Source organism: Urocampus carinirostris, chromosome 6, assembly GCF_059441175.1.
Source record: "Urocampus carinirostris isolate Australia breed hairy pipefish chromosome 6, RoL_Ucar_1.0, whole genome shotgun sequence".
NCBI classification, from domain to species: domain Eukaryota; kingdom Metazoa; phylum Chordata; class Actinopteri; order Syngnathiformes; family Syngnathidae; genus Urocampus; species Urocampus carinirostris.
The window spans coordinates 3,048,179-3,061,567 of NC_142354.1; the positions used below are offsets into that span (position 1 = coordinate 3,048,179).

Sequence of the window (13,389 nt, forward strand, 5' to 3'; positions counted from 1 at the left end):
TCTTCAAAATTTGTGTAATGCTTCTACTGTTGAGGTGAATTACCGTATTTTCCGCACTATAAGGCGCACCTAAAAGTCTAAAATTTTTTCAAAAGCTGACCATGCGCCTTATAACACAGTGCGCCTTATATATGGCTCAATATTAAATTCGCAAGGTCTCGCAACTACGAGAAACAGCCGCCGACTCCATTTTTCGCGCTGTGCATACTGGGAAATATTAAACAACGATTCTCTTTCATACGTGCATTTGAAGGCGAACACACGTTCACCAAGACGGGGAGACAGCGCCGGGCGACATACGCCACCATCTGTCAGTGGATCATAAATGCATGGGCTGATATATCAGTCTCAACTGTGGTCCGAGCTTTCAAGAAGACGGGAATTGTCCCCGAACAGCCAGACAACATCAGCGACACTGACTCAATTAATGACGACCTTGATGAAACGTGTTGGATGGCCCATTCACTGAGATGGTCAATTCGAACACTGCAGAAGAATAATTTGAGGGATTCGTCGATGAGGAGCTTATAGAGTGATCTTTGTTTTTCTTTTGTGTGTTTACGTTTTACATTTTACAGTTATTATGTTATTGCTTTACTGTTATTGTTTTGCACTTGTTGTTTTTGCACATTACGAGTGTCACTTTATTGCGATTGCACTGTTTCATTTAAAATAACAGTATCAGACGTTTTTTTTTTTGCGTGTTGACTAAATGGAGGAAAAGTAAAATGATATGCCTTGATGTTGTTCAAAGATGTTAAAGATGTGTCACGAAAATGCTTTACCTCAGAGAAAATAATAAAACGGCTGTTTATTTATTTTGGGAGTGAATGGAGTTGTGGAAAGCTTGTTTGTTAACAATAAAGTTTGACCTTTTTGAATGTTTTGTTGACATTCCCTTTAGCGTGGCAACATCTAGAGGTTGCATAACGTAACTACATTCTCTACTGTAGTCAAGTCAAGTCACATTTATTTACCGTAAATAGCCCTTAATCACAAAAATGTCTCGAAGGACTGCACAGGATTACAATTACAAAATTGCACAATTACCTGATCTTAAACCAGCATGCACTTATAGCGCCTTATAATGGGGTGCGTCTTATGTATGGCAAAAGTTTTAAAATATATCATTCATTGAAGGTGCGCCTTATAACACGGTGCGCCATATAGTGTGGAAAATACGGTATTGAGAATTTCCCTTCAGATTTAACATAAATATTATATTCATTTCCAGTATAATATTTGCAATTGTCTGAGCTAGTTGCTAGAAATTTGTGGTCACGATCGAACTTATCCAAACCTTAAATATTAATTCTGTGTAACTGTGTAACTTTGACATTGGCTGAAATAAAGAAACCAAGAGACACATGATTTACAATTTTGGTCCATTTATTATTTAATACCTTAAGCACATTTTCAAGCTAATCCAAAAACACTTTTCTGGACATTTTTTCCCATTATGGTAATGCAAAACAAATACAAGAAATAAGATCTCCTCCCTGTAACAAAATACAAAATAAGTGTTTTGGGTGCAACACTTGAAAGACCTGCCACCAAGACAACATAAAATAAAAAAATAAAGCTGAAAACCCAAAAGAAATACAATGAAAAAAAAGAAAACAATAAATATTGGAAATGAAGCATCTGAAAGCACAAACCCACATACTGAAATTACAGCTTAAAAAACGCCTTGGTAGGGGCTGACGTACATATTACCACCAGTCGGCCCCAACCGTGGTTTGGACTGGACACAAGTGTGTCCAATTATCACACACCTGTGCCCAATTATCAAGGACCTCTTAAAATGGACATTTTGATCAGCAAACTCTGTTGGTTCATTTCTGTCATGATTGCCAAAATGAAGACACCTGTGGCAATCGTTTGGCGCGCGGGAGCGCGCTCTCTGATTGGCTGGCACTCTTCTCCTTAAGCTGTCAGCGCCAAAGGAGAAGTGTCAGACCGTACTTTGGTGTCTCCGTGTGTTTTGCCAGATTCCAGTACCAAAGACCTCTCCTGTTTGATTCCTGCCTGCCTTCGGTTCCAACCTGTTTCTGCCCCACGTTTACGATCTACTCTACTGCCCTTGCCATCGACCTCCCCGCTAAGACATATTGATGATTCTGCCTACCTGTCACGGAACTGCCGTTCCGTCCAACGCTGCTAGCGACCGACAACCATCGGCTTCCAAAGCAAGCTCTGTCAGCTCAATCCAATAAAGATTCCTTTAAAACGAACGCAATTGGGTCCGAGATTCCATTCCGGGTCGTGACAATTTCAGGTTCTTCTTCTATTCTTATACTGGTTTTCATTCTGTGTGCACCAGCTTGTCAGGTTTGTGTCTGGGTTCTTTGTTCCATACATTTTCAAGTTCCAGTTTTGATCTTTGTTTCTGGTTTAGCAGTTTTAGTGTTTTGTGAACCCATGTTGGTTTGTTACTTTGAACCTAGTTTTTGTCATAAAATGCAACCCCCTTGATTTAAGCACCCCAGTCACCCCCAGATGGGTCCATTATGATCCTAAACCTGACATATTAAGAAGCTGACAAGAAAACGGAGGCAACATTACCTCATTTATGAAGCACTTTCATACATCAATATGTTAGCCGTTTTGCCAGGAGGGATTGCTGATCAACTCTATTTTTGGTCAAATTTAATGGCCATGCAATTCAAAAAAAGGAATTTAAACAGCTGGTTCGAATTCATTTGCTAGGCATTGCACATATGACACCAGGGTTGAACAAAAAGGACATTTACTGTTCTACTGGGGTAAAATTGGCTAGGTATTCCTAAAACCTTTATTCTGGGTGTACTTGAGCTGGAAATATTGTCTATGTCAAGGACAAGTAGACAGTGAAATGGTCCCATTAAAGGAAAACCATAACCCCTATCGACTACACGCTGCGGTTATCGCTGGGTTACTGCTTCATGGATTTTGAAGTGAATTGTCTTTATTATCAACGTGAAGGCAGCACGGCGGCGCAGTGGTTAGCGCGTTTGCGGCACAGTTCTGAGGTCGTGAGTTCGAACCCCCTGTGTGGAGTTTGCATGTTCTCCCCATGCTTGCGTGGGTTTCCTCCGGGCACTCCGGTTTCCTTCCCACATTCCAAAAACATGCATGTCAGGTTAATTGGCCGGTCCAAATTGTCCCGAGATGTGAATGAGCGAGTGAGTTGTCTGTCTCCGTGTGCCCTGCGACTGGCTGGCAACCAGTTCAAGGTGTGCCCTGCCCACTGCCCGAAGATAGCTGGGATGGGCTGCAGCACTCCCGCGACCCTACTGAGGATAAGCGCTGCAGATAATGGATGGATGGATTGATGGATATCAACGTATCGTGCATTGTGTTCTGCAGCAGATAAAGTTGTGGATAAAGTTGTGGAAATCTTCAAAGCAGGAAATGGGATACAATAATCTGGTTTCTTATCACGATTAAGTCGCACATGTCTTCGGAAACTATTTGGGGATTTTATCTTTAAGTTTGAAGTCTGAAATATGGCAATATGCCTAAAAGTTGTACTTTTGCGAGGCACAGTACATGGCCATTAATGCTCTGCATCTCGAAATAATTGTAGAATGATTCTTTCCAACACACAACTGGTACTTCTGTAAAGCCACCATTGCAGATCCACTCTTCAGATAATTTTTCTCCCTTGTTTTCCACACAAAGTGAAATCCAAGGTTAGAGTAAACTGCATTTATAAAACAGAGATGGTGTTGTTCCACATGTTCCTTTCTACACCTGCCCGTTACAGCTGCACCCATTAGGATTACTTATGTGTTGATTGCAATTTGCGGCCGTTCATGTGCAAGTCCGTGCATTTCCTGGAAACGCTCAAATAAACTCCTTTTTTTCCCTGCTTTTCTGAGCTTAAGTTGGAGTTTGAACTGTTGAAAAAGGCCTCCTCTTACTTTCACCATTTGCATGTTAGACTGAAAAATAGAAATTAAAAAAAAAAAAATACGCAAAGGAGCATGGCGTCACTCTCCAGCACTCAACTCACCCCTCACTTGTCCTACCTAATGTATTCTGCCCCGAAATGCTTTGCTAAGTATAAGATAAAACCAGTTGGGCGTCGTGGAAAAATAAAGCATATGAGCTCTTTGAACTCAGCTAGGAGTTGTTCCGACAAATTTAATAGAGAAATTTAAAAAAAATTGAATGTTTTAGGGACACCTCAATCAAACCTTTAAAGTCTCAGTGAGGTTTTGAGTGGCAAACCCAAGTGATGAAAGCAGAAACTGAGGCAGGGGTGCTTAAAAAGAGATGACATTTTAATAACGAAATGAGGTACAAAGTGACAAACAAAAAAGGGTTCAAAAAACAACAAAATGTCCGAGTAAAAACAAACAAAAGACTTAACCGGAAATGGAGATGCAAGGGACAAAACAGCCAAACAAGTTGGCACTCAACTCCTAACAAAATGCCTTAACAAGAAACCAGAAGCAAAATGAGCAGTAGCAATTAGGGGGGGGAAATGAAATTACTCCTACATAATTCAAGGGGAGGTTATGTTAGGTTTTTTGTTTGTTTTCCAATTAGGACATTTTGTTAGTGGTTTAGTGCCTACTGGACGTTAATTTGTTCCTTGCATCTCCATTTCTGGTTTGGATTATTTCGGCTTTTGTTTTGAATGGGCATTTCGTTGTTTGTTTGACCATCCATTTTTTTGATGGGCGAAACAGCGGCTGGGTGGTTAGCGCACAGCCCCAACAATTCAGGATGTCGACTGCCTAAAGATGTCTGGGATAGGCTTTAGCAACCCTAGTAAGGATAAGCGAAGCAGAAAATGGATGGATGTTTGTCTGACACTTTGTACTTTTTTTTCTAATAATATACAATTCCTTTTTATGAGCACCCCTGCCTCGGTTGCTGCTTCCCCCACTTGGTTGGGTCAACCCCTAAAATTCTAAGACTCCTTTCATTGTGGTAAAGTTCTATATTACGAGCAATGAAAATCACAGCATGACAAGGTAGCTCATGGTATAAGCATAGATTATGCATTTTTCATCCGCCAAGTTCAGAAACCCGCCTATATATTCACAAATTAATACCAGTTTATGGCGGGTTGACTTTAAACCTCTCTCTAATTTTGCCTGTATACGGTTACGTATACAGAAAACTAGCATCCCTTTCAGTGACTCACATTGAGCCATTTTTGGGTTGATTGCTTTTGGCAGAAAACTGCGCTACCGAGCTCCTTCATCAACTCTTACACAGAAACAGGACAAGCAAATTAGGAAAAAAGCACAGCCAGTGTGTCAGAGGCTAAAAGGCAACAAGTGTGTATGTGACCTGTAGGGGGGATAACAATCAAAAGTGGAGGAACTGAACAAAGATAATGTCGGCCTTCTTTTGCATCCCTCAACTCGGCAAATCCGTCATTCAATTGTTTGCGTGTTGGTCGTTGCCATGGCAGCACGCAAAATCAGCCAGGAGACTGTTCATTCAGAAGGAGCTGAGAGCCTCCAAAGCCACCTCATAGCAGAACTTGTACTGTTCCTGTGCAAACATAGAAAGTAGGCGTGAGTCAGAAGTTTAGCTATAAATAATTTGTCCATTCTTGTTATTCTGTGCCACATTTGAGTCCCAGTCCCATAAAATTGTATATTTTGTGTAGAAATAGACTTATATCTATTTTGAAAATATTTTCTAGTATGCTTACCTGCTCTCTACCATAAAAAACTGATATGTATGTAGGATTAATTAATTTCAAATAAATTACTCTGTACTGCAAGTCCACTAAAATGCTATGTCACTAGTCATATTAAATTGAATTCTGTTACACATAAAAGTGAGAAACTTCTAATTCATGCTTTTCATAATTACTCTTTTGCCTTACTTCACTTAATTTTTATTTCAGTTATTAGTAGATTTTTAAAAAAATGTTTAAATCTCTAAAATATGTTGTGTACCACTTTTGATGTAACCATGCTGAAATGGCACCCGATAGCAAGAATGACCCAATGATGAGCAACGGAAGGTTTGGTTGCTGACCATGGTCTCCACCATGTTGGTCTTGTTGTTACGCAGCGTTTTCACAGTGTGAAAAACGTCGACGATGTTCTGTTGCTGGATCATTTCGTTGATGCTGCACATGGCGCAGAATGTTCCCGAACGGCCGCCGCCCGTGCTGCACGAAACATGAAAACAAAAAATAATTGTCCATTATAAAAAAAACAGCTCTGCCTGATAGTGACAGGCTCGACCAGGACATAAAAGGTCTTCGTAATTGGTCCTATATATATATATATATATATATATATATATATATATGTGAACCTACAGCTTTATGCATTGCGCGTACAGAACATTAAAAACCCGGATCATGGTGCTGGTTTGGGTCACTGGTCAAAACTAAATGAAAGAAACAAAGTCTCTGACAAAATAAATGCGCCTTAGCAGGGACGGACAGACGCGTACTTATGTGAATGGGATTTAAGTAATGGCTTCAATGTAGCCTAATGCAGTGGAAAAGGAGTAGTTTCTTCTTCACAAATCTACTCAAGTAATAGTAAAAAGTATAGTGATTTACAAATACTCCTAGAATTACAAAATGTACACAAGTAAATGTAATGTAGTAAATGTAACTTGTTACTACTGTATTCCCCTCTAGTTTCTATGAGTGTCTATATGATGTCTGAACAACTATATATTTTATTAGTTCGGAAAGATGTAAAGTCAATGCACGCGATTTTTGCAGATCTATTGCCACATGGTCTCAATGCATTTATTTGTACTGTTGTAGTTTTCACCATCAAAGGAAGGGAATTAAAGCATCAAAAACGTATTTCATGTGGCCACAGCCCTTCTTTGGTGGTTTAGCTAGGTGTCAAATAGATGACACTTCAGCCACCATGAATAAAGTGAAAGTGATATTATCGTTAAAACTTAATATAACCAGAGAGTTTAAAACATTTAAAAAGAGATATTCATCTAATAGTTGTGTTTTCCTCATAGTAAGGCAAGGCATACTATTTATATATTTCAAAAAAACTTGAGTGAATGGTTGCCTGCGCATGTGACTGGAGGTTAATAAACAGACTCGTCATCACGTCGTCCTTTCATTTCGAGGTTAAAAGAGCACATGTGCATTAGTGCTCAGCAATATGTCCACACAAGATGTCCTTGCTGCTGCTTTGGCAGGGTGAAAGGCGATGGTGGGGTTTATATTCTTAAAGACAGATAAAAGCCTTCGTAAACACGACCTGGCCAGGCGACTATCGCTTTAGAAGCTTACATTTTGGATGGACGTGTTGAAGAACATTATGACAGACACTCTTTTGAAGAAAAACTGAACGGTCATAAAATTGAAAAAGTTGCGCATGCGTAAAATGGTCACAGTAAGGTCGTATGTCATCAAAGGAGCCACGCATAGAATTGATTTCCAAATGTATTATCGTACTAGTAGTAGAGGTTATTAGAGAAGTAAATCATACTTACTTGATAGTGAGAATGAGAGTTTTTACTAGACTGTTTTGTGGGCCTATATAAGTGTGTTTCATGGAGTATAATAGTGTGTGTGTGCGTTTATAGTTGTCTATATGTGAGAGCAATATTATATGTTTGAGAGAGTATATTACTATGCATGTGAAAGCAGTGTGTGATGAGAGTATAGAGAATGTGTAGGAGCGTATATGAGAGTATAATAGTACGTGTTGTAGAGTACATTAGTGTGTATTAGAAAGTATGAGTATGTGTGTGAGAGTATAGTTGTATGTGTGTAAAAGCATAATAGTGTGTGTAAGAAAGTATAATAGTATGTGTGAGAGAGTATAGTAGTGTATTTATGAGAGTATAATAGTGTGTTTCTGAGGGTATAATAGTATTTCTGAGTGAGTATAATAGTATGTGTGTGAGAGTTTAGTTGTATGTGTGTGAAAACATAGTAGTGTGTGTATTAGAGTATTAAATTATGTTTAAGAAAGTATAGTAGTATGTGTATGAGGGTAAAATGGTATGTGAGTGAGAGTGTACTAGTAGGTGTGTGAAAGCATAGTAATTTGTGTATAAAAATAGCATCGTGAGTGAGAGTGTACTAGTAGGTGTGTGAAAGCATAGTAATTTGTGTATAAAAATAGCATCGTGTGTGAGAGAGTATAGTGTGTGTATGAATATAACAGTATGGGTGAGAGAGTATAGTTGTGTATGAGAGACTATTGTAGTATGTTTTAGAGTATAATAGTGTAGGCGTGAAAGCATAGTAGTGTGTGGATAAGAGTATAGTAGTATGTGTGAGGGACCATAGTTGTGTGTATATTAAGAGTATAATTATGTGTATTAGAGTAGATACATGTAGCATTATGTGTAAGAGAGTATAGTAGTGTGCATGAGAGAGTAAATTAGTATGCGTGTGAGAGTATAACAGTGTGTGTGTGAATGCATAAGAGTATAGTAGTCTGTGTGGGAGAGTATAGTAGCATAAGTGTGTATGAGAGTATAATAGTATGTGTGAAAGACCATGGTTGTGTGTATATTAAGAGTATAGTAATGTGTATTAGAGTATACCTGTAGTATGTGTAAGAGAGTATAGTAGTGTGCATAAGAGTATAGTAGTATGTGTGGGAAAGTATAGTAGCATGTGTGTATTAGAGTATAATAGTATGTGTGAGTGAGTATAGTAGTGTGTATGAGAGAGTGTAATAGTGTATATGCATGGTTATGATTGTGTCTGTATGAGAAAATTATGTTATATGTAAGAGCAAGTCATATTTACTTCTGAAATTACCTTCATATACTAGCGCTGCAGCTTGCCAATATTTTGGTGCTATTTTTGGTGCTCTTGAAAATTGTATCAATTATTCAGAGTAACAAAAAAAAAAGATACCATTGCTAGTATTGGCACCACCAATCTGATAGAGAAAATTAACCCCCAAGGTATTTTTGTGTTTCTGGAGCGTGACCCACCAGTAATGCACATTATATCGACAAATGTATTATTCCCCTACGTTCCAGAAATAAAAATGAAAACAACTCTGACGACTTAATAATTTGTGAAAACACGAAAAAAAGCGCAAAGCACTTACAGACAGTGTACGACGGTGCGTCCGTCCCCGCCGTCGTACTGTTCTTGCCACTTGGCGAGTCGCTGTACCAGCTGCAAGATGGAACGCTTGGAAAGGGGCGTGTCCCTGTAGGCTGGCCAACCAATGAACTGAAAGTGTTGCACCAGACGGTAGCCGTCCTGAGGCTATGGAGAGAAACAGAGAGAATGCGGCCAGTTGAACGATACTCAATCTCGGCGTAATAGTCATCGACTTCTGTAGTATGCCTAGAGTCGGCACGTTACTTCAAAAAACTAATTACCGTATTTTCCGCACTATAGGGCGCACCGGGTTATAGGGCGCACCCCCCAAAAATAGTTTTTGGTCCTATATCTCCCATACATAAGGCGCACCAGATTATAAGGCGCTACAATGGGAACGTCGACAAAACAGTCAGATAGTTCAGTCAAACTTATTACCCCCTTAACATTCCGAAAGCTTGCAAAGAAGCAAATACGTGTCGTAGACACGTGCGGATGCGGTGTCCGTACGATGTCACTCAAATGCATCGTTCCAAACATCATTCGGAAGGTTAAAGTCTTGGGATTCAAGAAATGCCAACCATTCCTTAGGGCCCAGTCACACAGCCGTTTGCGGCTGAATCACGGCCAGAAATTTCTGCCTGTGAGGCGGACGCTATTGGACGCTTTGAGATCGCCATACAGACAAGATACAGCAGTGCTTAACACGCGGTCGGAAAATTCTCGCTCGGTTGGCAGGGCGAAAAAGTTTTGCGCTGCTCAATACTTTAGAGCACGGGTACACAGCCTTTCACGGGCGTATCGAGGCTGTATCATGGCCAGAAATTTCTGGCCGTGAAGCAGACGCTGTTGGGCGCTGTTGGACGCTTTGAGACCGCCATATAGATGAGATACAGCAGTGCTTTACTCGCGGTCGGAAATTCACACGCGGTTGGCCGCACGAAAAAGTTTTGAGCTGCTCAAAACTTTGAGCACGTGTTAACCGCGGGCGGCACACGAGGTAATGATGCGGAAATGACGCGGAACGACGTGCTCTGGCCGCGGCCAGGGCGTGGTTACACATGGGTAGGACGGGAAATTTCAGTGGGTAATCGTGGGTGGAGCATGGTAATAGCATGTTCTGCGCCTGTATCGCGGTGTTATTACGTGAAATTAGCGTTACGCGTGTGACGGTCAAACCCCTTTCTACGCGTATATACAGCGCGATTTGCCGAGCACACGTCAGTTGTGCTCGAGACGTCAAGGGGACATGGATCCCTGTCACCGTAGTGACCTTGTCTTAATCCATTTTTATTTCTTGACATTTATTTTCATTTCATAACAAGATAATAAAATCAAAATGAAAAACTATTACAATAATAACATATTGGCTTCTTCGGTGCCATAGCTTGAAATCTTGATCTTCACGGGACTGTGTCTTGAGCGGTTATAATTTCTACAGCCCGGTGGTATGCCGAGAAATGCATCCCTGCCGAGATACTACAACCACTTTCACCTCGTTTTATCTCACTTTTATCTCTTTTTTAGGGAATGTAATGGCGAACATATAACCAAAACCACTTTGTCTTGCATTTGTTGGGAATGTAATACAACTTAAACCATTCCGTCTTTGTTTTTGTTGTGAACGTAATCGAACGGTAATGCACACCGTATATAAAATCCCCCCCCCCTCGCGTGAACGCCCATTCTCCTGCGCTTCCAACAAAAGCTATCGTATTCTATATAAAAAGCTTATTGAAACAATAAAGCAAGCTAATTATAACAATTGGGAGATCCTAGTCTATATAACGCGTTTATTTAAACAATAAAGTGCGATCGTATTCTACAAAAGCGATCGCAGCAGAATGCGCGTTCACGTGAGGGGGGGGGTATTTTGCGTAGGAGTCGGATTTGGGCACAACACCGGCTCAGGAGCTTTTAAACCCGTGGTCCACACGAGAAAATGACGCGGAAATGACGCGATGAGAAAGCGGAACAGTCGCCGCAGTCGTGTTGACTGCACAGGACAGATTCTTCTGTGGCAGTAAAATCCTTCCTCCTCATAACCTTTTCCCACTTTCTCCTCAAGTTTTCATCTTTGGGAAACCTGTGAAAGGTAATCCCTTGTTTTTTTGATTCGCCGGGCATACCACCGATGAACAGCGGGTTGGCCAATTTTGCGCATTTTCCATCGCGGGCAACCACGGGCAAAAAAAAAAAACGCAAAATTTTACCCGCGATACAGACGCAAACGGCTGTGTGACCGGGCCCTTAGTTTCTATTTTCTTTTTCGCTCGTAACTTTACTGTGCATATGACAATAAACACTTGGAATTGAGTTTAATTTTAAAAAGACCCATCACAGAAACATCGATATCACTCTGAAACAAGATACTGGGAAAATATATAGCCGGAGTAGTTCACCGAAGTCCTTGCGTTCAATAATAATGTGCAACCATGGTCCTTTTATATCCGTGAGTGTAGTAAATCCAGGAGAGTAAAATATTTACAAATACAGAATAGTAAAACATGTTTTATCTATGCAGTAGACAACCAAACTTGCTATTCACATTCATCTTTTTCGGCCAATTGCAGGCTTTATTTTGCACCTTCAGCCTATGCGAGCCTGTAAATGATAAAAAGGATCCGCCTCCTTTACCTCCGAATAACTTTAGCCAATAGTGATCGATTCAAATGATGATTGACACATTGGCTGGGAAATGAAACGCCGGCAATTGTATCCCAGCATACACCGCGGACGACTTCGCCTTCGGGGGAAAATCTAGTCGGCGGCTTCTTGCCTTAGTTGCAAGACTTTGCGACTTAATATTGATCCATATAAGGCGCATGGTCAGTTTTTAAAAAAAATAAAGGCTTTTAGGTGCGCCTTATAGTGCGGAAAATAGGGTAGTTATAGTTGCTCACTACTTCTTCCAAAAAGAGTTAGTAACTGAATTACTCTATAGCCGGAGTCGGCAACCTATGACACGCGTGCCACTGCTGGCGTGCAAGCGCACGGCAAAATAATAAGGATTTAAAAGGAATTTTTTTTTTAAAGCGCATTTACCTCAAATTTAGACATTTTCAGTTGCTCGCCGTGTTTTTTAGAGGCTTTAGGTTAGCGCCTTTCCTCCTCTGATTTGTGTGTGAGCGTGTATTTGCGCAGCGCCTCACAGAGGAGAGTTCCGTGTTTTAACTCATCCAACGAAACACACGTGCGCGATTAATGACGGCTTCTCGAGCGAAAACATCTTGTTCTTTCCAGCCAGCGTGGACAGACAAATGAGGCTTTGTGCAAAAATGATGCAACAAATTACGTGCTGTTTTGTGCATTATGCCTCGAGAGCGTTGTACCTCGCACGGCAAGTGTTAAACGTCCTTACGAGACGAAACATGAACATGAACTCAAGAATGAGTCTGACAAGGCGGAGACATTAAAACGTGCAGTTTCCAGGTACGGCAAACAAACACAGACGCTGAAGACCTTTGTCACTGCTAAAAACACCACCACTGAAGCAAGCTATCACATTACAAAACACAGAAAACGGTTAACTGATGGCAAATATTTTAAAGAAGCGTGTGCGTGCGTGCGTGTGTGTGTGTGTGTGTGTGTGTGTGTGTGTGTGCGCGCGTGCCTTCTGCTTTGATATTTTCTGCTACAAGATATTATTGATGAATGGTATGGTAACTGTCAAAAGCACTTGTTTTTTGAATGTAGTTCATTGTAATAAAGAATGGTTGATACTGGATAATTCTTGTGGCAAAAAGGTGGACGTCATGGATGGATACTGGCCTTTCCACTTGTTATTCACATTTATTTTTTAGTTGATTGATGAACAAGAATAGTGGTACCAGTGTTTTTCAACCAGTGTTCTGGGGCACGGTAGTGTGCCGTGAGACCTTGTCTAGTGTGCCGCTGGAATTTGCCCAATTTTATCTTTCCTAAAATTCAGGCCATTATTAAGTATTTTTGCTATGTTCAGACGAGGAACTGTAATAGTCATCCATATCAGAAGGTGGCACAGTACATTTAATAACTTTTAATAAATTTGTTTAACAAAGAGGTTGAAGATTGCACTGTAAAAAATAAAAACATAAAGCACATCATTCTTTTTTATTTTAAGTATTATTTTATTCTTTCTATATACTAATTATCTGCTTATGAGGTAGTACAGTGAAACATTTGACATAATTTAATTTTCAAACATTTTCGACGGACGGTGTTGCCTCGGAACTTTTTTTTATAAATAAAAGTGTACCTTGGTTTAAAAAGGGTTGAAAAACACTGAGTTATGCGATTAAAATGTATATCCATGTTGTATATTTGGACTGGTGTAAAATGACAGCTCTGTTGGATACTAGAAAAATGTTGTGCGAGTCATTGATCTTGGT

The 13,389-nt window shown here is 40.2% G+C and overlaps 1 protein-coding gene across 10 annotated transcripts in view; it reads right to left on the reverse strand.

Annotated features, from left to right (window-relative positions):
* Window positions 1–1,371: 1,371 nt before the first annotated feature.
* The window catches only part of ptprt (protein tyrosine phosphatase receptor type T), a 348,208-nt gene continuing 336,190 nt past the window's right edge, over window positions 1,372–13,389 (reverse strand). For 9 of the 10 annotated variants that reach the window (XM_088337483.1, XM_088337481.1, XM_088337480.1 and 6 more), the window contains 3 exons: window positions 9,021–9,184; window positions 5,992–6,127; window positions 1,372–5,496 (listed from right to left, as the gene is read on the reverse strand). In XM_088337483.1, coding sequence (XP_088193609.1) covers window positions 5,443–5,496; window positions 5,992–6,127; window positions 9,021–9,184 — 354 coding nt within the window. In that variant the 3' untranslated portion in view covers window positions 1,372–5,442. The remainder of the gene's footprint in view (window positions 5,497–5,991; window positions 6,128–9,020; window positions 9,185–13,389) is intronic. The other variant, XM_088337477.1, reaches the window with a different exon arrangement.